We start from the raw sequence: 26,226 nt of genomic DNA, 5'->3' as shown, positions 1-26,226 counted from the left end.
TATATATATATACACACACACACACATAGAATCAAATAACAATGAGATGTTAACACTAAGAAAACCCACGTCTCACTCCCCTTCAACCTACTGCCTTTTCTCCCACTTTTTGGTTCAATATAGCCTTAAGGAAACACACACACACGCTCACAGCCATATTGCATTGAGAGGCGGTTCAGGTATTGGTCTTATTTCATAGACTCGAGGCTTAAAAAAATTGAATGCCTTGAAATCCCCTCAAATCAGAGGCAGCATTCGGGGCACCAGGAGCTTTACCTGTGGATCACGCCAGCTGCTGCACTGCTGAGATCAAGTTCATCTTGCGGGGGGCAGGGGGAGAAGAAGAAAGTTAATCCATTTTTGGGATTTGTTAACAGAAATAGGCAAGTCGAGTGGACTTTCCGAAGTGAGAAGTCCGATCAGTAAGATGGAAAGGAAGAGAGAAATATATTGCCTGTATATATTTCAGGCAATGTTAAAGTACACTAATTCCTAAATAGATGGTCCTTACTAAATTTCTAACCAAAATGTAGAAAATATAGTTACACAGGTAGAAAACACATTTAAAATTTTTCATAATATATTTTATTTGGATTTTTATAATGCAAATAGTTGCATATTTTGTGCTGTGATTTTTCCCAGACTATAGAAAACTCAGGTTGCTCAACTTCTTTTTGAAAAAAAATGAAGTCTTATTGAGGATTATAAAAATAACACATATTGCATGTCTAAAAAGGAGCACACTGAAGATAAAATACTGAAAAGAAGTTACAATCAAATTCAGGCTAAACACCCCAAGCTATATCAATGTTAAGTGTTTGGAGGACATCCTTACAAACTTTTGAGTGTGTATGTCCACAGATAGATACAAATTTACACAATACTTAGACACACGTGCTTATCTTGTAAATTCTGAGTTTGCAACTTTGTCAGCAGTATGTTGTGAACTTCTTACCATGAAAGTGTAGAACCCCATCATCTTTACTAGCTGATTCACTCAATGTTCCCCTATTGACAGACTTTCATGTTTTGTTTTCATTTTAAGACATTTTGCTAAACTTCCCTCCAGAAAGATCAGATCATACCAATTTATACTCCCAGCATCAGAGTGTACTACTCAACTATGACTTAAGCGTATTGTTATTTGAACATCTTGCATTTTTAAAAATCTTGAATTTAACAGAACTTTTTTTGCTGTGTTTGAATCCCTGACATATTAGATGTGCAATCTGTTTAAAGTCAGCCTAAACCCAAATGTTGGTCGATCATTTAAGTCCTAAATGCCCACTTCCATCACATGCACAGAATTTTGTCTTTCAAAAAATCTAGAATGATCAAGGATTTGTTTCTATTAATAATAGGTTTTGCATACGCAGGGGTTTTCCAGTGAAAGTTGAAATACTAATTAGAGTATTTGGTGGTTATGAGGTAGTAAGCAGTAATGAAACTAATTCTGTACATGTACATTGAAGTAAAGTCACAGATGGAGCGTCTCGCCACTTCACACCGTGCAATCAAATGATGTGAAGTGTGAGAATTTTCAGCATCAGGATTCTACTTTGTATTTACCCCTTAGATCAAGTACCCAGACTCTGTGCTTTGGGAATCTGGCCACGTATTGTTTTTCTTTCAGTTATTTTGAGAAACTTGTTTGAAATTTAGTTGAATAAAATGCTTGAATAAGCAAATGTTTTTTAGATGGACATAAAAATTAACACTTATTCTCCAGTTTAAAAACTAAAAATAATACAGTGATATATGTCAATAATACTTGGGGAAAGAACTGAAAATAGTGATTTCTTAACATTACTGACTGTAATCATGGGGGAGGTCCCCACTTTCTACCACAATTCCTTGAAAGCAGGCCATCATAATTTCCCATAGGAGTAATAATGCAATTGGGAATTGTGGTCATGACCAAGAGTCACCTTCAAATAAATCAGGCCTGTACTTTAAAAGCAAAGATAAAATAACTTTTAAAAATAGATGTACATCTACGTTTAAAATATATATGGATATAGATAATGGGCCTCTAAATTTAAAATGATAGTCACAAACCTCTAATAAGATAATTAACACAGGTGTGTGTGCAACATTTATATAAATACAATCTTATACAGGATCTCTAGAATCATTCTTTCCAGGATTATTTAAGCTGATGTCCTATTTTTGACTCAAACTTATAGCAAACAGAAACAAAGCTGTGCATAGTTGCACTGATTATTACTTCCAAAATAGCCACCATGGAATTTATTTGTAAAGTCGCAGTGGATTTTAATCAGGTTTCGAATCAGTTCTTCCTCTTTTATTCTTTCCTTGCTCTCTCCCTCACAATGCCAAGGCCAACCTTGAAGGGGCAGAGAAGTCTCAGAAGAAAGTTACCCTTCAGGAAATCATGGGGAAAGAACAAGGGCAATTTGCTTTGCCTGGGTTGTTGTGGAAGCAGCCTTGGGGAGAGTCTGTCCAAGAGCCGTGCACATGCATCTCAGCTGCAGACGTCTTAAAACATGAGCTCACGAGAAGAGCTCCCTTCTCCGACCACCGACCACCGGGTGCCTGCAGTCCACCCCCCCCCCCCCCCCGCCCCCGGCAAGGCACTGGCTTGGTGAGGAGTGCCTGTGCTTTGTGAAATGAGAAGCATCGTTAATGACTGGCAGTCGTGTCTGTGTGTTTTCTCCAGGCTAGTGGCGAGAGGGTGAATTTAACAATTGCTAGACCAGGGAAACCCCAGCCTGGAAACGCTGTCCGAGAAGCAGGAACTCAGAGCAGCCAGCACCACGCACAGCCCCCGCCTTACAACAGACCCAGCTCACATAAGGTAAGGTGCCTTGTTTGTGGTTCTTAATTCATCCACCCTCAAAGGATGATCATTACAAGCTGGGAAGATGTATGAGGGCTGTTAACTCTGTCGGAGAAAGTGCACTAGGTGTTTGGGATGCGCAATGTGTTTTGCTGCCTTGGAGAGTGACTGCGTTGTCTCAGTCCCTCAACCAGTAGAGTTTCTTGGTGGGGAAGGACCCTCTGCCAGGTGATTGATGAGAAATGTTTGACCAGAAAAATCTTCGGTTTGTTTAGTTCTGCTTGAAAGTGGGGTTTATCTCGGCTTACTCATTTAAATGTGACAGTTGGTTATGTAACTGAAAAAGCATAGTGAAGACAATGATTGACAGCCTGTACTTAGCAACTGGATAGCTTGCCTACAACAGATTAGATATGTGCATGTTAAACATATAACCCATAAACTTCGATAGCTACATGTATAGCATATTTTTTGTTATATGAATAGTATAGGAAGACTACCCTAAATATTTTAAAATTCCGGTATGTTGAGGATTTTCCCTGCTTCTTCAGTATTTTACCGGTTTTATAATATATACCAAGGTCATTTACCTGTGCTGAGAATCTTGATACTGTCTCACTTTAGTTGCAGAAATTTAAAAAGGGTGGTAGTTCATTCTTCTTTTTTTTTTTGGTAGTTCATTCTTGATATTGTTTCCTTCATGTGAACTCACTTTCTGGTAGGCTGGGGTTTCTTAACCACTTTCCTACCTACCACTTTCTGGTAGGCTGGGGAGTCTTAACCACTGGACCACCATGGATGTCCCAGGCTGGGGTTTTTAAAATGATGTTTACTCAACTGTGTGAAAATATAAGCTAAATATGAGCTTCCAAAGTCCTTCTCTTTAAGTAAAATTCTGTTGGTCTGCTTAAAACCACAGGAAGTTCCCTGTGTGCTAAAATGACTTCTTAATGTAAGTACAGTATTTGAGAGAATACTTACCTTTGGAATGTCACAGGTACCCTAAGAAAGCATCCCTTAAAGGCACAAGTACTTTTCGCCCATCAGGTTTATCTGGTTTTCAGAGCTCAAGTAGAGACTTGTCACTGGTCTTTGGTTTAGTTAATATTTTTAAGAAAATGTAACCACAGACTTGTTCTCATTTCTGAACTGAAACTGAAAGTATGAAGGAAACCTATAATATTGCCTTCATGATGATGACTATGAAAAAGGAGTTATTGTTTTGGAGTTTTGAATACTTTCATATGGCTTGTCCTTTATGCATTACATATATATTCCTAAAATTACAATATAAGGCAAAAATTGATTATTGACCCTTTTATGTCACTGAATTTTACAGTAATTTGAACATGAGTGTCTATGACATGATTTTTAAGACAATTTTTAAAACTGTACTCAGTCATCCCAACGTTCATATAGAGAACTCTGCTTATTTGTTTGGGGAACATATTCTTCTCTCAACTCTGCTGCTCTTATTGTCTTTAACTTTCTGTGACAACGTTTTAAATAGTAATGCTGAATTTATTCTTATTCTGTGTACTCTGCAACTCTTATTGGTTAGAACAGCCACATGAAATGTACTTTTAAGTGTTAGCTATTTGCTACTAATATACTGCATTTGTTATATAAAATCCTGATTTAGAAAAATAAGGGTCTCCTAGGGAAAATAAACAGATTCACCAGAAAACGTGTTCAGATGATTATAATCATCATTAAAAATTATAGTATACATTAGCCTGCTACTAGGCCTCTTAGGTAGCTGCTTAGATAAACATTTGTATGATTTAGAACTTTCCTTGAAGTATTCTGAGTATAATCTTTGAAGTCTGGTTTGGTTCCTGAGGAAAAAATAATGTGTATATATATATCTGAGCCATCTAGAGGAATAAAACAACCACCTTTAATTGATTAAATACCTGCAAGCCAAAATTGCTTATAAATATACTCAAGACTGAGTTTACATGAGTTGTCTTCATAATAAAGTGGGTTTTGCCCGATTTTGAAGGATACTAAGATAGATTGCATACCTTTAAACAGGAGACTGCCTTAAGACATTTCCAAGTTTTCTACTAGGTCGTAACATTCTCTAGAAACACCAGGCTGTTATTGCAGGTGGTTGCCTTAATAAAATTTCAGGAGTACATGGATTCCAGGACCAGAGAAAGGGAGATGGGCCTGCAATTCCAAGGCCTGAGTCACAGATTTGTCAGCACTTTCAAATAATGTCACTAAAGCAATGTTATAATTCCGTAAAGGTAACTCATATTTCTATTGTTGATATTGTTAATAATGTTATTATCTACATTTTCTCAGAGCTGACAAATGTTGGAAACCTTTTGAGACATTAGCTTCCACTGTTACACTTAACAGGACAGTAATCACGTGGTGTGGGGACATATAAACAATATGTACACATATTATGTGCACATATGTAAGCATATGTTTATATATTTGCATCTGCTCAAATCCCTGTGCAGGAACTTACAGTTGTATGATTTGGGGCAAGTTACATGACCTCTCTAAGTTGTTTGCTCATCCACAAAATGGAGCCAATAATAGTACTTACTTTTCAGGACCACTGTGAAGATTAATGAAATGACGCATGTAAAGCTGTGAGCTTTTTGCACATAGTTAAGCCTTCGATAAATGTTATTTTAATATTCGTATTGCATATGTACACCTTGATTTTGTTGAATTCTAATTCAGAAAAGTGGTATTTTAGATTCTCCTTTTCTTCCAGGAGTATCTCAGTAATAGGTAACAGTAACAAATGTCAGTAAAAATAGCTTTTCCCTGAGAATATAGTTTGTTGGGGATTTCCCTGTGATTAACTTCAAAAATTCAATTATTTCATATCCTTTTAGCTTTTCACAAATTTTGAAGGCAGATTTGCACCTGCTTCACGATTGAGTGCTATGATAACCCTTGTTAGTCAGAATCAGAAGAGAGCTCTGTAGCTTTTTTCTGGCAGTTAGTAAAATCCACACTTTTATACTATGTCAGCTTTTCTCTCAAAGAATATAGGAGAAAAGTGGAAGTAAAATTAATTGGCTTCTCTTCGGAATCTTAAAATTCAAATGCATTATTTACTTTTATATTTGGGAGCTGAAGGTAATTATACAAATGATATGCGTATTTTACTTTGACTCCCCCTATGTCAACAGTCCTGAGTTTTTCAGTTCCATATATAGTCCTGTGAAAATACAGTAGTCCAAAGTTTGCCACTGTGATCCACAGGGCTCATGGGCCTCTGAAGAACTGTGTATTGCTTTCAGTTCTAGAGTGATTTTGTTTTTAATGACTTTAAAATTGCCACGTTATGTTTTTACTTTAGCTGTCATTACTTCAACTATATATATTATTCATTATCCAATAAATTTTTCCTCTCATGTTCAGGATCTTGCCCAGTGTGTTACATGCCAAGAAAAACACATTACTATAAAGAAGGAACCACACGAGTCCCTTGGAATGACAGTAGCTGGGGGCCGAGGAAGTAAAAGTGGGGAACTGCCCATCTTTGTGACCAGTGTGCCACCTCATGGCTGCCTTGCACGTGATGGCAGAATCAGGAGAGGTAAGCTGGGATCTTGTACAGTTTCACCACATCTCCCAAAGTCAACTCACATTTTTAAAAATAATGTCTACAAAGTTTCCTATTAAACATGGCTTTTTAAAATCCTTTAAAATGTCCTGTACATAATGGAAGCATAAAGCCTCTCTATATAAGGTTAGAAAAATGCCTAACATAAAGGGAAATTGCTGAAGCTTAATAATCTTAACAGTTACTCTGACTGTTGGATTATTTTATGTTGGAAAAGACCCTCTAAGAGATTTATGCTTCCAGCATTATGGTAGACCAGATACTTTGAAGGATCATCTCACTGAAATACACTTTTGCCTATTAAAAAGGTGTCTGGGTGGGAGGAGGATCACAGAAGAGGTGGAGCAGAGACAAACTTAATAAAAAGAAGTGGTTTTTAGGGATTAATTCATTCACAATTTCACAACCCCCATTGATTGATACTATATAATTTGTGTGGGTGGGGGTGGTAGTGGTAACAGTAGCATTCTCCATACTCTTGGTTCATATGGAAAAGTGAGTCTTGAAAGCTATTTCTCCAAAAATGAAGTCAAACACAAAAATTAACTGATCCAAGACCTAAATGTAAGAGCTAAAACTTTTAGAAGAAAATCAAGTGTAAACCCTCATGGCCTTGGATTATGCAACAGATTAATCAATGGTTATCATAGATATGACACCAAAAACACAAGCAATAAAGACATAGAAACAATCAATGAAACTAAAAGCTAGTTCTTTGAAAAGATGAACAAAATTGATAAACCTTTAGCCAGACTCAAGAAAAAAAGGGAGAGGGTCTAAATCAATAAAATTAGAAATGAAAAAAGGAGAAGCCACAACCAACACAACAGAAATATAAAGGACCGTAGAGACTACTACAAGCAACTCTGTGGCAATAAGGGACAACCTAGAAGAAATGGACGAATTCTTAGGAAAGGTGCAATCTCCCAAGACTAAACCAGGAAGATATAAAAAACATGAACAGACCAATTACAAGTACTGAAATTGTATCTGTCATTAAAAAACTCCCAATAAACAAAAGTCCAGGACCAGATGGCTTTATAGGAGCATTCTATCAAACATTTAGACAAGAGTTAACACCTATCCTTCTAAAACTATTACAAAAAATTGCATTCTGTGAAGCCACCATCACCCTGATACCAAAATCAGACAAAGATACCACAAAAAAGGAAAATTACAGGCCAATATCACTGATGAACATAGACTCAAAAATCCTCAACAAAATACTAGCAAACTGAATCCAACAGTACATTAAAAGGATCATACACCATGATCAAGTGGGATTTATCCCAGGGGTGGAAGGATTTTTCAGTGTCCACAAATCAATCAGTGTGATACACCACATTAACAAATTGAAGGATAAAAATCATATGATCATCTCAATAGATGCAGAAAAAGCTTTTGACAGAATTCAACATCCATTTATGATAAAAACTCTCCAGAAAGTGGGCACGGAGGGAACCTACCTCAACATCATAAAGGCCATATATGACAAACCCACAGCTAACATCATACTCAATGGTGAAAAGCTGAAAGCATTTCCTCTAAGATCAGGAACAAGACAAGGATGTCTACTCTCGCCACTTTTACTCAACATAGTTTTGAAAGCCCTAGCCACAGCAATCAAGAGGAGAAAAGGAAATAAAAGGAATCCAAATTGGAAAAGAAGTGAAACTGTCATTGTTTGCAGATGACATGACACTATATACAGAAAATCCTAAACGTGCTACCAGAAAACTACTACAGCTCACCAATGAATTCGATAAAGTAGCAGCATACAAAATTAATACACAGAAATCTGTTGCATTTCTATACACTAACAGTGAAAGATCAAAAAGAGGAATTAAGGAAACAATCCCAATTACCACTCCATCAAAAAGAATAAAAATACCCAAGAACAAACCTACCTAAGGAGGCAAAAGACCTGCACTCTGAAAAATAAGACACTGATGAAAGAAATCAAGGATGAGACAGATGGAAAGATATACCATGTCCTTGGATCAGAAGAATCAATACTGTCAAAATGACTGCACTACCCAAGGCAATCAACAGATTCAGTGCAATTCCTATCAGATTACCAATGGCATTTTTCACAGAACAGTAAATTTTAAAATTTGTATGAAAACACAAAATGCCCTGAATAGCTAAAGCAATCTTGAGAAAGAAAAATGGAGCCAGAGGAAACAGGCTCCCTGACCTCAAACTATACTACAATGCTACAGTAATCACAACAGTGTGGTACTGGCACAAAAACAGAAATATAGATCAACGGAACAGGATAGCCCAGAAATAAATACACGCACTTATGGTCTGTTAATCTACAGATGGCCAAAAGGCATGTGAAAAGATGCTCAACATCACTAATTACTAGATATCACCTCACACCAGTCAGAATGCCCATCATTAAAAAGTCTACAAATAAATGCTGGAGAAGGTGTGGAGAAAAAGGAACCCTCCCTACAGTGTTGTTGGGAACGTAAATTGGTACAACCATTATGGATAACAGTATGGAGATTCCTTTAAAAAATAAAAATGGAGCTACCATATCCTGCAATCCCATTCCTGGGCATGTATTTGGAGAACATCATGATTCGAAAAGATATGTGCACCCCGATATTCACATCAGCACTATTTATAATAGCCAACACATGGAAGCAACCTAAGTGTCCATCAGCAGATGAATGGATAAAGAAGATGTGGTACATATTACAATGGAATATTACTCAGCCATTAAAAAGACGAAATAGTGCCAGTTGCAGCAACATGGATGGACCTAGAGATTATCATTCTAAGTGAAGTCATACAGAGAAAGACAAATATCATATGGGAATCTAAAAAAAAATACAAGTCAACTTATTTACAAAACAGAAACAGACTCACAGACTTTGAAAACAAACTTAGAGTTACTGAAGGGGAAACATGGTGGGGAGGGATAAATTAGGAGTTTGGGATTACAGAACCCTTAGGCTCAATAATAAAAGACAAATAACCCAATTTAAAAATGGGCAACTGATCTGAATAGACATTTCTCCCAAGAAAATACACAAGTGGACAATAATCACTTGAAAAGATACTCAGTGACATTAGTTATTGGGAAATGCAAATTCATCGTTAGGATGAATATAGAAAAAAAAGACAATAACATTTGGCGAGGATGTAAAGAAATCGAAACTCTCATATATTTGCCAGAGAGAATGTAAAACAGGACAACTGTGTTGTAAAACAGTTTAGCAGTTCTTCAAAAAGTTAAACAGTTGTCACATGACCCAGCAATTCCATTCCTAGTGAAATGAAAGCATGTTCACACAAAAACTTGTACGTGAAGGTTTATAGCAGTATTTTCCATAATAGCCAAAAAGTAAAAACATCCCAAATGTCCATTTACTAGTGAATGGATGGAAGAGACTGTGATTTATCCATACAATGGAATATTATTTGGCCATAAAAAGGAATGAAATATTGACACATTGTACAATATAAATGAATCTTGGAAACATGCTAAGTAAAAGAAGCCAGTCAGAAAAGACCACATGATTCCATTTATATGAAATATCCAGAAAAGGCAAATCTATAGAGATGGAAAGTAGATTAGTAGTTGTTTAGGACTCAGGGAAGGGAACTGATTACTAATGGGTACAGGGTTTTGGGAGTGGTGATAAAAATTTTCTAAGAATGACATGATGGTTGTACAACTCCGTGACTATAAAACTATAAAATTACAGACTTTAATTGAATGGTATATGAATTATATCTTTAGAAGGCTTTTTAAAAGTTATTTGTTCTGTTGTGGAATTTGAGGTAATTTTATTTCCTTCTTGTTATTTTATGTTTTCGAAGTTTTCTACAAAGAGAATGTTTTGCTTTAATAATCTGAAAAATGATGAATTGGGGGAGCAGGATTTTCCGTGGGCTTTCTAAGTACAAACGTTTGTGCTTCCTATAAAACTAATCCTTTCCTTCCTAACCTTTTATATGAGCCTTATTGCTCTTTTTTATTATATTACTTGGCAGAGCAACAAAGACTAGTTTTCTTCTTCAAGCAGGACATGTTCAAATCACAAGTTTCATTTCTTTGTGTAGGCCCAAGGGTCTCTTCTCTACATACTGAGATGATTGCACTGAGTGAACTATGTAGGGCTGCCTAGATGTATAAAACCGTTTCCCTTCTAAGAGCAAAAGATCAAATCACTTTCTAATTGGAAGGAAGGGTAAGAAGAGAAATGAAGGCGCCCAGGGCCCGTCCACAGCTATACCAGGGCTGATGATGTGGACCCCAACCGCATTCCAGGGCCTCGAGCCAAACCTTTTCCTACATATTATTACATTATTTAAAATTTTTGAATTGTTTTGGAGTGTTGTCCATGAATTGGATTTTTCCTCAGTATTCTAAGAATTATAAAGAGAAAAATGGTCTTTTCCCTTATTATGTCATCTGAGTTTTTGGAACTAACCTTTGTTAATTAGTTTACAGATAACAGGATTTACAGGGAAGTAATCACTTGGTGGCTCATTTTTCTTGCTCCCTTATTTGAACAGGTGACATCTTGTTGAATATCAATGGCATCGATTTGACCAGTTTAAGTCACAGTGAGGCTGTGGCTATGCTGAAGGCCAGCGCCACGTCGCCCACGGTGGCCCTGAAAGCACTGGAGGTGCAGGTTGTGGAGGAGGCCGCCCATGGCCCAGATGAGCAGCCCAGCACTGTCAGCGAGAATGAGTATGATGCCAGCTGGTCCCCGTCATGGGTCATGTGGCTTGGGCTGCCCAGGTACTGCAGCTTTTCTGTTGTTTTATGGAAAATTGCAATTGCAATCTTCATCGAGGTATAGCACAGCAAATTAAGAACGAAGCTGAAAAGACTTACATCTGTTTACAAAAATAAATAAAGCTATTCTGTTCATTCCTACAAAAGGCTCCCCAGTGGGCCAGCTATGAGATTGGGTGGTCAGTCTCTTGCTTAGAACAGCTTTACCAACATTCACTCTGATACATGCTTAGACTTATGTGCATTTTTTCACCAGAAAAAAATAGGTCAAAGTGTGGGGCCTTTCCCTATCCCAGAAGTATTTCTAAAAGCCCTACTCTTCCTACAAAGGAGTGTAAAACTGAGTTTTTATTGGACATAAGAGTCTTTAGGCCACACCCTTGGTGTTCAAGCGTTACTGCTCTTGACCCCCTTTAGGAGGAGGTCACAGCTCATGACCAGCTCACCAGACAGGACATTCTGTAGTTGGTCGGTGTCTGGTCGTGAGACATTTTGGAACCTCCAGGTGGTAGTTGTGTAATTTGGTATTGAGGTAGAGAGGATGTGAATTACCATCTTCATTTGTTTCCAACTCAGTTTAGATTCTTATTGTACAGAAGAATCCTGAAACTGAAATATGACGAAACGTTTTGACTTTTAAACTGGTATGAAAATGACTGATTCTTTAAAATAAGCAATAAGAATATGCCCGTTTCTGAGCCATCTAGCTTCATGTGGAATAAATTTATAATAACTAGCATTTATACAGTGCTATATGGTTTATAAAGTACTTTCACATGAAGAATAACACAAAAAGCAAGGATATTATTGGATTTCATTTATTAATTTAACTTGCTGACTTGTCCTCTCGGTTAAAAGAAGAAGGACAAAGAAAAGTAAGAGGGGAGATTTTTCATGACAGAGATGATTAACTGCTTCATATGTTTAAAAACTGATTTTTTTCCCCATTAAAAAGTCAACATAGATTTAAATGGTTCCTATTCAACTCCTGCAGACATGCCATCTAAGTTGTGAGGTGTCAGCTGTCAGAAGGAACCTAACTGATCTTATTAAACACTCAGCCCAGAACTCTGTGTGTGAAGTTGTACCCTCATGCTGAGCAGTTCTGCCCAAGTGCCCAACTCCGCTGCTGCACAGGCTGAGACCAACGGAGTCCTGGAGAAACCCGCATGCTTCTTGTAGCTTTCCTTATTTGTTATTCCAGGCTAGTTTTGGGGTCAGTATCTCTTCCTTTGTTCAGAGCATTTTCTGATGTGCCAGGAAGAATAACAAAGATTTTAGATGAGAAATGCACAGGATAGTACAAGGCAATCTACAGAGTCGATGCAATCCCTATCAAATTACCAATGGCATTTTTCACAGAACTAAAAAAATTTAAAAACTTGTATGGAAACACAAAAGACCCCAAATAGCCAAAGCAATCCTGAGAAGGAAAAATGGATAAGTGATCAAGATGGCGAAGCAGTAGGACGTGAAGCTCACCTTCTCCCACAAATACATCTACATGTGGAACAATTCTCACAGAGTATCTACTGAATGCTGGCAGAAGACCTCAGACTGCTGAAAGGGCAAGAAAATCTTCACATAACCAGGTAGGACAAAAGAAAGAGAAAAAGAAAGTGAGACAGGAATCAGGACAGGACCTGTGCCCCTGGGAGGGAGCTGTGAAAGAGGAAAGGTTCCTGCATCCTGGGAGGCCCCCTCACCAGCGGGAAGATTAGCCAGGACAGAAGGGGAGCTTCAGAACCTCAGAGGAGAACGCAGCAGCTGGTTTTATGGCAGCCAGAGCAGTGGGAAGACTGCACAGATGGTCAGTGCCACCACCCTGCACTCCCCAGCCTGAGACACATGTCTGCCCGTGCAGGTGGATGCTGGAACTTGGCCTTTGAGATCAGACCTGGGGAGAGGACTGGGGTTGGCTGTGCAGAAACAGCCGCGGGGGGTGGGGGGCTGACATCTACTGTGACTGCACCTGAGGGTATACATGGAGGAAGCCTGGGCCACCTTAGAGGCCAGGCACCACTGTTTGGGGGAGGCACAAGGGGAGGGGCAGGACCTTCCACTGTAGCTTTTTCCCCTGTGTGTGCGCTCAGAGGTCAGGACACTGCCTGCACGGGCTCCAGGAGCAGTAGCAAGCCGCCTCCTGCCCAGATGCCAGGAGCAGTCACAAGCCACTGCCACGTCCCTCCTGGACTACAGGAGTGGTCGTGAGCTACCTCCACTCCCATCATGTGCTCCAGGGGTGAGCCTGAGCTGCCACCACCACCCAGAATCCCAGGACCAGGCATCAGCACACTCCCTATCAGGGGGATAATGATCAGCACGTGCTGAGGAAATAGGCGACATGCATCCATACTAAAAACCACCCTCGCACCAAATATTAAACCCACACACGCTACACAGCAACGCCCCTAAATATAACTAGCGCTCCAAGGCCACAGAGTAAGAGATATATAACTAAATATAAAAAATACAATATAAGAAATGTAAGTAAAATGAAGAAGCAGAGGAACCACTCCCAATTAAATGACAAGAGAATTCCCCAGAAAGAACAAACAATGAAACAGACCTCTTCAGTATTTTCATTATCTCCTTGTTGAAATGGGTGTCTATTAGACTGAAGGAATTAAGAAAGGCTGTGGACAGAAATGCAGAGTACTGTAAAAATGAGCTAGACACTATAAAGAGGAACCAAGAAAAATAAGAAAACTCATTTGCAGAGATGAAAGCTGAGCTGAAGGCAATGAACAACAGAATGAATAAGGCAGAAAAACGAATACGTGACCTGGAAGGTAGAATAATGAAAATCACCCAATCAGGACAGCAGACAGAAAACCAAACGAAAAATAATGAAAGCAATATAAGAGACGTATGGGATAAAGTGGGCCAACCTACTTATAATAGGAATTCCAGAAGGGGAAGAAACAGAAAAGGGGACCGAAATGTATTTGAAAAAATTGTGGCTGAAAACTTCCCAAACCTAAAGAAGGAAACAGATATCCAGGTACAGGATAAACAAGATAAACCCAAACAGACCTATACCAAGACATATTATAATAAAAATGGCACAAGTTAAAGAGAAGATTCTAAAGGCAGCAAGAGAAAAAGAGTTAATAATAAAGGAAGCCCCCATAAGGCTATCAGCTGATTTCTCTACAGAAACATTGCAGGCCAAAACGGAGTAGCAAGATTTCAAAGTCCTGAAAGGGAAAAATATGCAACCTAGGATACTCTACCCAGCAAGATTATCATTTAGAATAGGAGAGATAAAGAATTTCTCAGACAACCAAAAACTAAAAGAATACAGCAATACTAAACCTATCCTAAAGGAAATATTGAAAGGTCTTCTCCAAATGAAAGAGAAGAATCTATAGAAAAGAGAAAGTCACAAGTGGAAAGTAAATCACTTAAATAAGCCAGTACACAGATTAAAAAAAAAAATTCTGTGAAAGTGATGATAAACACAATGAACAGCAAAAGGATGAACATGACGATGTAAAAGAGGACACCAGAATCATAAAACGTGGGGGAGGAGAGTAAGAAAATGTAACTTTTTTTTCCTAGAATGTGTTTGGCAGTCATAATATAGGCTCAATCCAAGGCAAATAGATACAGGAAGGGGGTAACATACTTGAAAAACAGGGTTAACCACAAATCTAAAGTATACAATAGATTCACAAAAACCAAAGAGAACATAAGTATAATACAAAAGAAAATCATTAAACCACTAAAGAAAAAGGGACAAAGAAGAAGTATAAAACCAATGAGAAGACAAGGTTTAAAATGGCAGTAAATACGTATCTATCAATAATTACCTTAAATATCAATGATTAAATGCTCCAATCAAAAGACACAGAGTAGCAGATTGGATTAAAAAAGAAAAGAGCCCACAATATGCTGCCTACAGGAGACCCACTTTAGGGCAAAGGACATACATTGAAAGTGGGGGAATGGAAAAAGATATTTCACGCAAATGGAAATGGCAAGAAAGCGGGGGTTGTAATACTCAGACAGACTAGACTTTAAAACAAAGGCTGTAAAGAAAGATAAAGAAGGACACTATATAATGATGAAAGGATCAGTACAAGAAGAGGATTTGACACTAATCAACATATATGTATGTACCTATTGTAGGAGCACCCAAATACATAAATACTAACAAACAAAGGGAGAAATGGACAGGAATACAATAACAGTAGGAGACTTTAACACCCCACTCACATCAGTGGACAGATCTTCTAGACAGAAAATCAGTAAAGCAATAAAGATCCTAACTGATAGAACAGAACAGTTAGACTTCATTTATATATTCAGGACATTACAACCAAAAAAACCCCAGAATACACAATTCTTTTCAAGTACACATGGAACATTCTCTAGGATTGACCACATACTAGGGCAAAATACAAGCCTCATCAAATTTAAGAGTACAGAAATTATCTGAAGCATCTTTTCTGACCACAATGGCATGCAACTAGGAATTAACCACAGAAAAAGAAATGAGGGGGGAAAAATGGTTACATGGAGACTAAACAATATGCTACTAAAAAACCAGTGGGTCAACAAGGAAATCAAAGAGGAAATTAAAAAATACCTTGAGATAAATTACAATGAAAACAACCATACAATATCTACGGGATACAGCAAAAGCAGTTCTCAGAGAGAAGTTCATAGCAATACAGGCCTTCATCTCAAACAACCTAATAAAAGAATAAGAAGGACAAACAAAACCTAAAATCAGCAGGAGGAGGAAATAATAAAGATCAGAGGGGAAATCAATAAAATAGAGATTAGAAGAACAATAGAAAAATAATCAGTAAAACTAAGAGCTGGTTCTTTGAAAGGATCTGGCCAGGCTCACCAAGAAGAAAAGAGAAAGAACCCAAATATACAAAATAAGAAATGAAAAAGGAGACATAACAATAGTGCAGCAATACAAAAACCATAAGGGAATACGATGAACAATTATATGCCAACAAATTCAACAACCTAGAAGAAATGGACAAGTTTCTAGAAACAAACAGCCCACCAAAACTGAATCAAGAAGAAATAGGTAATTTGAACAGAGCAGTCACTAGAAGTGAAATAGAATCTGCAATTTTAAAGTTCACTACAAACAAAAAGTCCAGGACCCAGATGGCTTCACAGGCGAATTCTACCAAACATACAAAAAGGAACTTATACCAATACTTCTCAAACTCTTCCAGAAAACTGAAGAGAAGAGAACACTCCCAAAGACATTCTATAAAGCTATCATCACCCTGATTCCAAAACCAGACAAAGACATGACCGGAAAAGAAAACTACAGGCCAGTATCTTTGATGAATATAGATGCAGAAATTCTCAAGAAAATAACACATAAGATCATACACTATGACCAAGTGGGACTCACCCCAAGTTCGCAAGGATGGTTCAACATAAGCAAATCAATCAATGTGATATACCACATCAACAAAAGACAAAAACCACGTAATCATCTCAACAGATGGAGAAAAAGCATTTGACAAAATTCAACATCCACTCATGATTTAAAAAAAAAAAAACTCTTACCAAAGTGGGTATAGAGGGAACATATCTCAATATAGTAAAAGCTATTTATGACAGACCCACAGCCAATATAATTCTAAATGGTGAAAAGCTGAAAGCCTTCCTGCTAAAATCTGGAACAAGACAAGGATGCCCACTTATCTCTTCTATTCAACATAGTATTGAAAGTCCTAGCCTCAACAATCAGACAAGAAAAAGAAATAAAAGGTATCCAAATTGGAAAGGAAGAGGTAAAATTGTCATTATATGCAGATGATACGATACTATATGAGAAAAACTCCACACAAAAACTACTAGAACTGATCAACAAATTCAGCAAGTTAGCAGTATACAAGATTAACATTCAGAAATCAGTTGCATTTCTTTACACCAACAATGAACTATCAGAAAGGGAATGTAAAAAACAATACCTTTTAAAATTGCACCCCCCAAATAAAATACTTAGGAATGAACCTGACCAAGGAGGTGACAGACTTATACCCTGAGAACTATAAAACATGAATAAAGAAACTGAAGATGACTCAAGGAAATGGAAAGATATCGATTGGAAGAATATTGTTAAAATGGCCATACTACCCAAAGCAATCTACATATTTAATGCAGTGCCTATCAAATGACATTTTTCACAGAACTAGAATAATCTAAAATTCATATGGAACCATAAAAGACCCAGAATTGCCAAAGTAATCCTGAAGAAAAAGACAAAGCAGAAGGTATAACCCTCCCAGACTTCAGACAGTACTACAAAGCTACAGTAATTAAAACAGGGTGGTACTGGCACAAAAACAGACATATGGATCAATGGAACAGAATAGAGAGCCCAGAAATAAACCCATACACCTACAGTCAATTAATCTTTGACAAAGGAGGCAAGAATACACAATGGAAAAGAGTCTCTTCAGCAAGTGGTGTTGGGAAAGTTGGACAGCCGCACGTAAATCAATGAAGATACACCATACACAGGTCTCGCCATACACAAAAATAAACTCAAAATGGCTTAAAGACTTAAACATAAGACATGACATCATAAAACTCCTAGAAGAGAACGTATGCAAAACTTTCTCTGATGTAAATCATACCAGTGTTTTCTTAGGTCAGTCTCCCAAGGCAATAGAAATAAAAACAAAAAACAAATGGGAACTAATCGAACTTACGAACTTTTGCACAGCAAAGGAAACCATAAACAAAAAGACAACCTACAGAACAGGAGAAAATATCTGCAAATGGTGTGACCTACAAGGCCTTAATTTACAAAATATATAAACAGCTCACAAGTCAACAACAACAACAGAAGAACCCAATTAAAAAATGGACAGAAGACCTAAATAGACATTTCTCCAAAGATGACATACAGATGGCCAATAAGCACATGAAAAGATGCTCAACATCGCTAATTATAAGAGAAATGCAAATCAAAATTACAATGAGGTATCACCTCACACCAGTCAGAATAGCCATCATTAAAAAGTCTACAAACAATAAATCCTGGAGAGGGTGTGGAGAAAAGGGAACCCTCTTGCCTTGTTGGTGGGAATGTAAATTGATACAACCACTATAGAAAACAGCATGGAGGTTCCTTAAAAAACTAAAAATAGAGCTACCATATGATCCAGCAATCCCACTCCTGAACATATATCTAGAGGAAACTGTAATTCAAAAAGAGACAGGCACCCCATTGTCCACTGCAGCACTATTTACAATAGCCAAGACACGGAAGCAACCTAAATGTCCATGGACAGAGGAATAAAGATGTGGTACATGTATACAATGGACTACTACTACTCAGCCATAAAAAAAAAGAATGAAATAGTGCTATTTGCAGCATCATGGATGGACCTAGGGATTATCATACTAAGTGAAGTCAGACAGAGAAAGACAAATATCATATGACATCACTTATATGTGGAATCTAAAATATGACACAAATAAACCTATGTATGAAACAGACTCACAGACATAGCAAACAGACAGGTGGTTGCCAAGGGGGAGGGGATTGGGGGAAGGGTGGAATGGGAGGTTAGGGTTAGCAGATGTAAGCTTTTATATATAGAATGGGTAAACATCAAGGTCCTACTGTATAGCACAGAGAACTAGTCAGTATCCTACAATAAACCATAATGGAAAAGACTACAAAAAATAATGTATATATATGTAAAACAATCACTTTGCTGTACAGCAGAAATTAACACAACACTGTAAATCAACTATACTTCAATTTAAAAATATACTGATCAAAAATAAAAGGAGCTGGAAGAATCAGACTCCCTGACTTCAGCCTATACTACAAAGCTACAGTCATCAAAACAGTATGGTACTGATATAGATCAATGGAACAGGATAGAAAGCCCAGAGATAAACACATGCACATATGGTCACCTTATTTTTGATAAAGGAGGCAAGAATATACAATGGAGAAAAGACAGCCTCCTCAATAAGTGGTGCTGGGAAAACCAAATAGCTACATGTAAAATAATGAAATTAGAACATTTTCTAACACCATACACAAAAATAAACTCAAAATGGATTAAAGACTTAAATGTAAGGCTAGATACTTTAAAACTCTAAAGGGAAAACACAGGCAGAATACTCTTTGACATAAATCACAGCAATATCTTTTTGGATCCACCTCCTAGAGTAATGAAAATAAAAGCAAAAATAAACAAATGGGACCTAATTAAACTTAAAAGCTTTTGCACAACAAAGGAAACTATGAACAAAATGAAAAGACAACCCACAGAATGGGAGAAAATATTTGCAAACGATGCAACTAACAAGGGATTAATCTCCAAAATATACAAATAGTTTATGCAGCTCTATATTAAAAAAAAAACAACCCAATTTAAAAAACGGGCCGATCTAAACAGACATTTCTCCAAAGAAGACATACAGATGGCCAAATAGCACATGAAAATAGGCTCAGAATTGCTAATTATTAGAAAAATGCAAATCAAAATTACAATGAGGTATCACCTCACACCAGTTAGAATAGCCATCATTAAAAAGTCTACAAACAATAAATGCTGGAAAGGGTGTGGAGAAAAGGGAACCCAACAACACTGTTGGTGGGAATGTAATTGGTACAACCACTATGGAGAACAGTATGGAGGTTCCTTAGATAACTAAAAACAGATCTACCATACGATCCAGCAATCCCACTCCTGGGCATATATCCAGAGAAAACCATAATTCAAAAAGATACAGGCACCCCAATGTTCACTGCAGCTCTATTTACAATAGCTAAGACATGGAAACAACCTAAACGTCCATCGACAGAGGAACAGATAAAGATGTGGTACGTGTATACAATGGAATACTACTCAGCCATAAAAAGTGAAATAATGCCATTTGCAGCAACATGGATGGACCTAGAGATTATCATACTAAGTGAAGTCAGACAGAGAAAGACAATTATCATATGTCACTTATATGTGGAATCTTTAAAAAATGATACAAATCAACTTATTTACAAAACAGAAACAGAGTCATGGACTTCGAAAACACACTTCCAGTTACCAAAGGGAAACATGGTGGGGAGGGATAAATTAGCAGTTTGGGGTTAACATAAACACGCTACTACATATAAAATAGACAACCAACAAAGACCTACTGTATAGCACAGGGAACTCTATGCAATATTCTGTAATAACCTATATGTGAAAAGAATTGAAAAAGAATGGATATGTATATATGTATAACTGAATCACTTAGCTGTACACCTGAAACACAATACTGTAAATCAACTATATTCCAATATAAAGTTAAAAAATAAATACACAGGATAGTAAAACCTGTTTTTGAGCCCACCTGTGTCAAAAGAATACCTGTCAATAAACAGCCGCTGTTCTGTGGATTCTCGGAGGTCTCTATTGGATGCAAACCCGTACTCAGCAACTGTGGGTCACAGGGGCCGCCACCTAGGGCAGCAGCTCTGGTTTTCCTAAGAGGGAGGCTCTTCCACTATGATTTGCTGGGTGTACCAGACAACTGCTCATCTGTGTTTTGTTTTTTTGCAGAAGATTCAGAATAATGGAAACAACCTGCACTGTCCTAAAATATCAGGCCACTGTGTGGGACTCTTCTGCATCCCAGGAGCCTTTTTAAATGCTGGTCACTGAGCTAAGAAAGTGGCCAGATGAGAAGTTCTAGCATGTTGTTTGTTGCTCCCCAGCAGTGATGCACGCAACATGGTGTGTAGTTACAACAAACGTGAACAGGCTATAAAAAGCCTTCCCACTAATTTTTCTTGATTTCTGTTTTTGTTTATAGTGCCCTTCACAGCTGCCATGATATAGTTTTGCGAAGAAGTTACTTGGGAAGCTGGGGCTTCAGTATCGTTGGTGGATATGAAGAAAACCACACCAATCAGCCTTTCTTCATTAAAACCATTGTCTTGGGAACTCCTGCTTATTACGACGGAAGATTAAAGTGAGTCTTGTTATGTTTAATGATGTACTTTGTGTTTATTCTAGACTGGGGTCAGCTCCAAATCCAGCCTGATGTCTGTTTTTATAAAGTTTTATTGGAACATGCCCACGCTCACTCGTTTGCGTATCACCCGTGGCTGCTTCCGGGCCACGACGGCAGAGCCGAGTGGCTGTGACAGAGACCAGTGATTCGCAGAGCCTGAGATATTGATCTACCATCTGGCCCTTTACAGAACAGTCTGCCAGCCCTGGTCTAGATTGAAGCATCGCCTTTACCATCTTGGCACTCATAGGTTCAGTGCCTGTTATTAGATTAACAAAATAAAGCTGAGTCGTTTGGGCACATTGTGACGTGACAACTTGCTCTGAACACTTGGGCCCAGTCCTGTCATTAGGTAACTTTTTCTCTGCAGCACTTATGTCAGCCTAACATTCAATTTATGCAAGTCCACATGGGAGGGATTTTGTGCATTTCTTGCTATATCCCTGGCAGCCACCACAGGGCCTTGTATATGTAGTAAAGTCTTCGTCAACACTGGATGGGTGATGTGCGGGCCAGGCACAGGACTAGGTGCTGGGCACGGGTTACTGAATCTTCTTAGTAACCTGTGAGGTAAGTGCTGCTGTGGTTCCTATTTTATACGCAAGATAACTGAGGCTTCGACAGGTTAAAAACCTGCCCACAGTCAAACAGCTGGAAGTAGTTGACAGTGATTTAAACCAGGACCGTGTGGCTCAGAGCCTTTGCCATTCAGCCCCGCTACTGTCACCACTGGGCAAAAAGTACTCTCTCAATCTCTGTGCCGCCTCTTTTTCAAAGCTCAGGCACGTTGAGAAGAAAGAGGTCTTATATCAAGAGATTACACAAGCAGAGGAGATGGGAGACCAAGTTCTTAGTGCCTAGTTTTGGATGAAAGAAACGGTTCTTAAAAAGTGGATGCTGACAGCCTCGTCAGCGTGCTGCACAAATGGGGAGTTTACACTGTTTGCAAACACAGAGTGACAGCTCAAGAATATTGGGACAAGCCGATCAGGGTTAGTGTGCTGCAGATCAGTCTTGCCCTGACACAGATGGAAAACATCATTATTTTAGGAGGAAAGAGGAATGGGGGGATGACTTAACCGTTCTCTTAGCCAAGTTACTCAACCAGTCTGGGTCTCATGCAAATTATAAAGTAACTTCCACTTACTTCCAAAAAGAAACTGAAGTAGCTCACAATAAAGTAGCATATTTGTATTCAAACTAAAGACTAAAAATCATAAAGGCTAGAAAGGTCTTCGGATTCATCATCCATTTGTGGTAATTCGCCTTGGAGGACAGTGAGCATGCGTAGCTGACAGAGGAGGTGCGGGTCTTATTCTCAATTTAATTGAGCCCTCGAATGTATGAGCGGTAAGGATGAACAATGAAAATCAGCAACACCGTCCAAATGTATCATCTGGTATTTTTAAAAGAGGCAGCAGGGGCTTCCCTGGTGGCGCAGTGGTTGAGAGTCCGCCTGCCGATGCAGGGGACGTGGGTTCATGCCCCGGTCCGGGAAGACCCCACATGCCGCGGAGCGGCTGGGCCCGTGAGCCATGGCCGCTGGGCCTGCGCGTCCGGGGCCTGTGCTCCGCAACGGGAGAGGCCACAGCAGTGAGAGGCCCGCGTACCACAAAAAAAAAAAAGGCAGCAGATTTATTCTCTTAACTATATGTTGCTTAAGCTTATATGAAAATTATTCTGCTTGCCCTTAAAATCATCTACCAGTTAGAGGAGAGGCTGGCAAGGGGTGTCCTTGATTGGCAAGGGAAAGCCAACATAGGCTTAGAAATCACCCCAGGTGTCTCTCAAAGTAAACAGTGTAGCCTACTCATTGACAGTGGTTAAGTGTGGTTTTCCTGCGAAGCAAGTCCCGGGATAACAGTTTCAGAATCACAGAAACAGTGACTGTCTCTGTCTGTCGTTGTGCAGGTGTGGAGACATGATCGTGGCCGTAAACGGCCTGTCGACCGTGGGCATGAGCCACTCGGCGTTGGTCCCCATGCTGAAGGGGCAGAGGAACAAAGTCACACTGACAGTGGTCTGCTGGCCTGGCAGCCTGGTGTAGACTCTGAAGTTGGTTTTAAGTCAAACATCTTCCTTTTTTTAGGGCTTGGAAAGAAAACCCTTTGGTTTTGTCAAGTTTCTGTTTGTAAGGGGCTGCAGACACAGCTGGGTATACCAGGGTCAAAACCACTAGGCTCGTCTTTTGTTATTGAAATGGTTTCCTTCCGTTTGCCAGCTCAGTGCCCGTCTTCCACTAACCCTTGTGAGACCACATTTTCAGAATTCAGATTCTCAGCTGTCACAATGTGAGCTATAATAAAGAATGAAGTCCGCCCAAACTGTGAGCCAGCCGGCTGGGTCAGATGACTTCTGGTGGCTCTGTTTTCACTAACTGAGTGAGAAAATGAGTTCCACGTGCCCAAGACGGGCAGCACGTGCTGCCCCTGGGGCGGCAGTGCTGGGAACGGATGCGTTTGGAGTTTGGATAAGGCTTTCCCAGTTTACACCGGTGCCACATTTCAAAACTTCATGCTGTTTATAAGGGGATTTTTCTGGCTTATTTTATTTCTGCTTTAATCTCAGTACTCATAGATGAAGACATTAAGTCTGAGACCCCTAAAGAGATTTTTTAAAAATAATGTACCATTATTAGAATAGTAGAGAATAAAAGATAACACTATCCAGTGACAAAGGAATTCGGAGATAATGATAGTTCAGAGCTGGAGATGGTGAAAGCCGCACTTACCTGCACAGCCCGAATGCATTGAAGAGCCATTTCCAAGAGAATGTTTTGTCAGGTAGGAAAATTTTGAAGCAGTTTTTGCTAAAAATCGTTTTCTAGCGTTTGTATTATACTCCTATCAGCAAACTTGGCTGGAAATGTTTCTGTGATTTATGCAATTAGATGATAAAAATGAAACCATATTGCTGTTAAATGCACATTCATATATATCACAGCTAAGCAGAAGACACACCTTTTTTACTTTATTCTCAAGTGTTTTAGAAACCGTTATTTTTCCCCATTATTTCTTTACTTAGTTATTTCAGGAAAAATTCTGAAAGATACTAACATGTGAAACCTGCTATGCCGGATTTTAAAAACACTTTTCAGTCAGTCCTTCTGGTCACTAGACTGTCTCATGCTTTTTGAAATGTTTCTGAAAACTGACCAGCCCATCTTGTTTGTCTTTTAACCATCACAGTTGTCCACTGGAAGCACACATAAAGAAGTGAATAAGAGGAAAGTCTTTACCTTATGAATATTATGCATACTTGAAAAAAGTTTCATTTAGAAATCCAGTTCAGAATCTGAGCTAATACAAGTGACCTCTAATAAATGGTGTTGATGGTCAGAGAATGTATTTCAGAATACTACAGTATATTATGGAGCATGACCACTTTATTTCAAAACTTAGCAGTTGCCTTGCTGGGGTTTATTGTTTCTGTAGCGTGTCACAGATTATTCCAGTGAGTTTTTTAACGATTGTTTTTAAACATATCTCTTGACTAAATAAGAAATGGCAACAATAACCATTACTGACTTGTTCAACCCCTCAGCGACACTGTATGATCAGCAGTTAACCAAGAGGCAGTGGAATGCCCTATGCAGTATATTACTGTTATGTGATGATGGGCTTTTGAAGCAACTTGATACTGAAATGCTTTGTTATTCTAATTGACATAGAACAAGTTTTTTTTCCTGCTCCCCAAATAGAATTTTGTAGCCTACTTTGCTATTTTTTAAAACATTTTGTAAGAATGCATCATTCTTGGGGAGTGGTCACCCATCAACAAATATCCTAACTGCCACTTTGTTATAAATAAAATGCTTACAGCGAACCTGGTGATAAAATGAATATTTTGAAAGATGACTTTTTTTCAATATTATTTTTATCATGGAAATCTTGAAATCAGTTTAAGCTAATTTGGTTTTATTATAAAAGACTATAGCTGTTGGTCAGAATGATATTTGGTGATGGAAACTTGTTCATAATTTATTGATACTGTTGAAATATTTGAATTCTCTCATTTTAAGCTTAGATATTTTGATTTGTTCTGTGCCTTCAGTTTAAATTACTTCAGGATTTTTCAGATGTGTTTAAATAATGGTGTGATAATCATTTAGGATGGAAATAAAAATCATCCTTTCCGTAAGAGCGACATTGTCTCTTTTCCTGCACAGCAGATGCTGACTCATGTGTGGTCCTTGTTTTTGTTCGTGGCATCTTGTCATCGCTACGATATCCCAAGCTTGAAGACTTGGGATCACGAATCCATCTCCTAATTCTCACTGCTGTAGGCAGAACACAGGTGATCCCTACTGACACTCGGGATCTCAGCCTGTGCAGGACCTCTAGACGGTGGCCACTGAGGACCAGAAATGTGACTAGTGCCACGTGTTGACATGCTAATACCTTGGACATATTGGGTTGTATAAAGTTATTAATTTGACCAGTTTTTTACTTTAATGTGGTTACTAGAAAACTAAATCACCTCTATGGCTCACCTTGCATTTCCATGGGACGGCAGCACTGGTTTCCTCAACTGCACCTACCAGGCAGTCCTGACACTGGGATTTCTGTTCTTGTAGAGCTTTGCTCACTCCCTGCATTAAAAAAAAAAAAAAAAAGTTTTAGTTGAAAGTTAGCTCCCAATTTCCTAGTAAGTTAAGCTCAACCCAAGGCCTCTGGTCCAACCCCAATCAGGATTTCCACAGCTCGGGAGGCCCATGCACCTCCACACACACTGGTGGTGTTCCCTCCCATGCCCCTGCGGTGCTTTCCCTTCTCTGCACGTTCACATGGTCCCATGTCTGGAGGCAGAGCTTGAGCGCCGCCCCCTCTTGCCTCCACTCCCCACTTTCAGGAGAATGATCCTCCTATGATGAATCTCAGCAGGCCTTCATACTGGACTTCATTTTGGCTCCCATCACCTACTTCTGTCACAGTTTTAAGTACCGTCTCTGACTGCCACCTTGCCATTCTGAATACCACTGATGCCCTGGGTCTGTAGCTCCCAGTCTGTAGACTGAGCATCCTGTTGCTTTAGGGCCCCTAAATC

At 38.7% G+C, this 26,226-nt stretch overlaps 1 protein-coding gene across 4 annotated transcripts in view; it reads left to right on the top strand.

The window, feature by feature from the left end:
* LNX2 (ligand of numb-protein X 2) overlaps positions 1-25,285 on the top strand; it is an 86,451-nt gene extending 61,166 nt beyond the window's left edge. For all 4 annotated transcript variants that reach the window (XM_082859289.1, XM_082859287.1, XM_082859286.1 and 1 more), the window contains 5 exons: positions 2,681-2,818; positions 6,197-6,374; positions 10,938-11,169; positions 20,980-21,138; positions 23,092-25,285. In XM_082859289.1, the coding sequence (XP_082715415.1) occupies positions 2,681-2,818; positions 6,197-6,374; positions 10,938-11,169; positions 20,980-21,138; positions 23,092-23,227 (843 nt within the window). In that variant the 3' untranslated portion in view covers positions 23,228-25,285. The remainder of the gene's footprint in view (positions 1-2,680; positions 2,819-6,196; positions 6,375-10,937; positions 11,170-20,979; positions 21,139-23,091) is intronic.
* Positions 25,286-26,226: the final 941 nt, after the last annotated feature.

Source organism: Leucopleurus acutus (genome assembly GCF_964270905.1).
Source record: "Leucopleurus acutus genome assembly, chromosome: 18".
Taxonomy (NCBI): domain Eukaryota; kingdom Metazoa; phylum Chordata; class Mammalia; order Artiodactyla; family Delphinidae; genus Leucopleurus; species Leucopleurus acutus.
The sequence above is the reverse complement of the archived record's forward strand: the minus strand, read 5'-3'. Positions and strand labels throughout refer to the sequence as shown.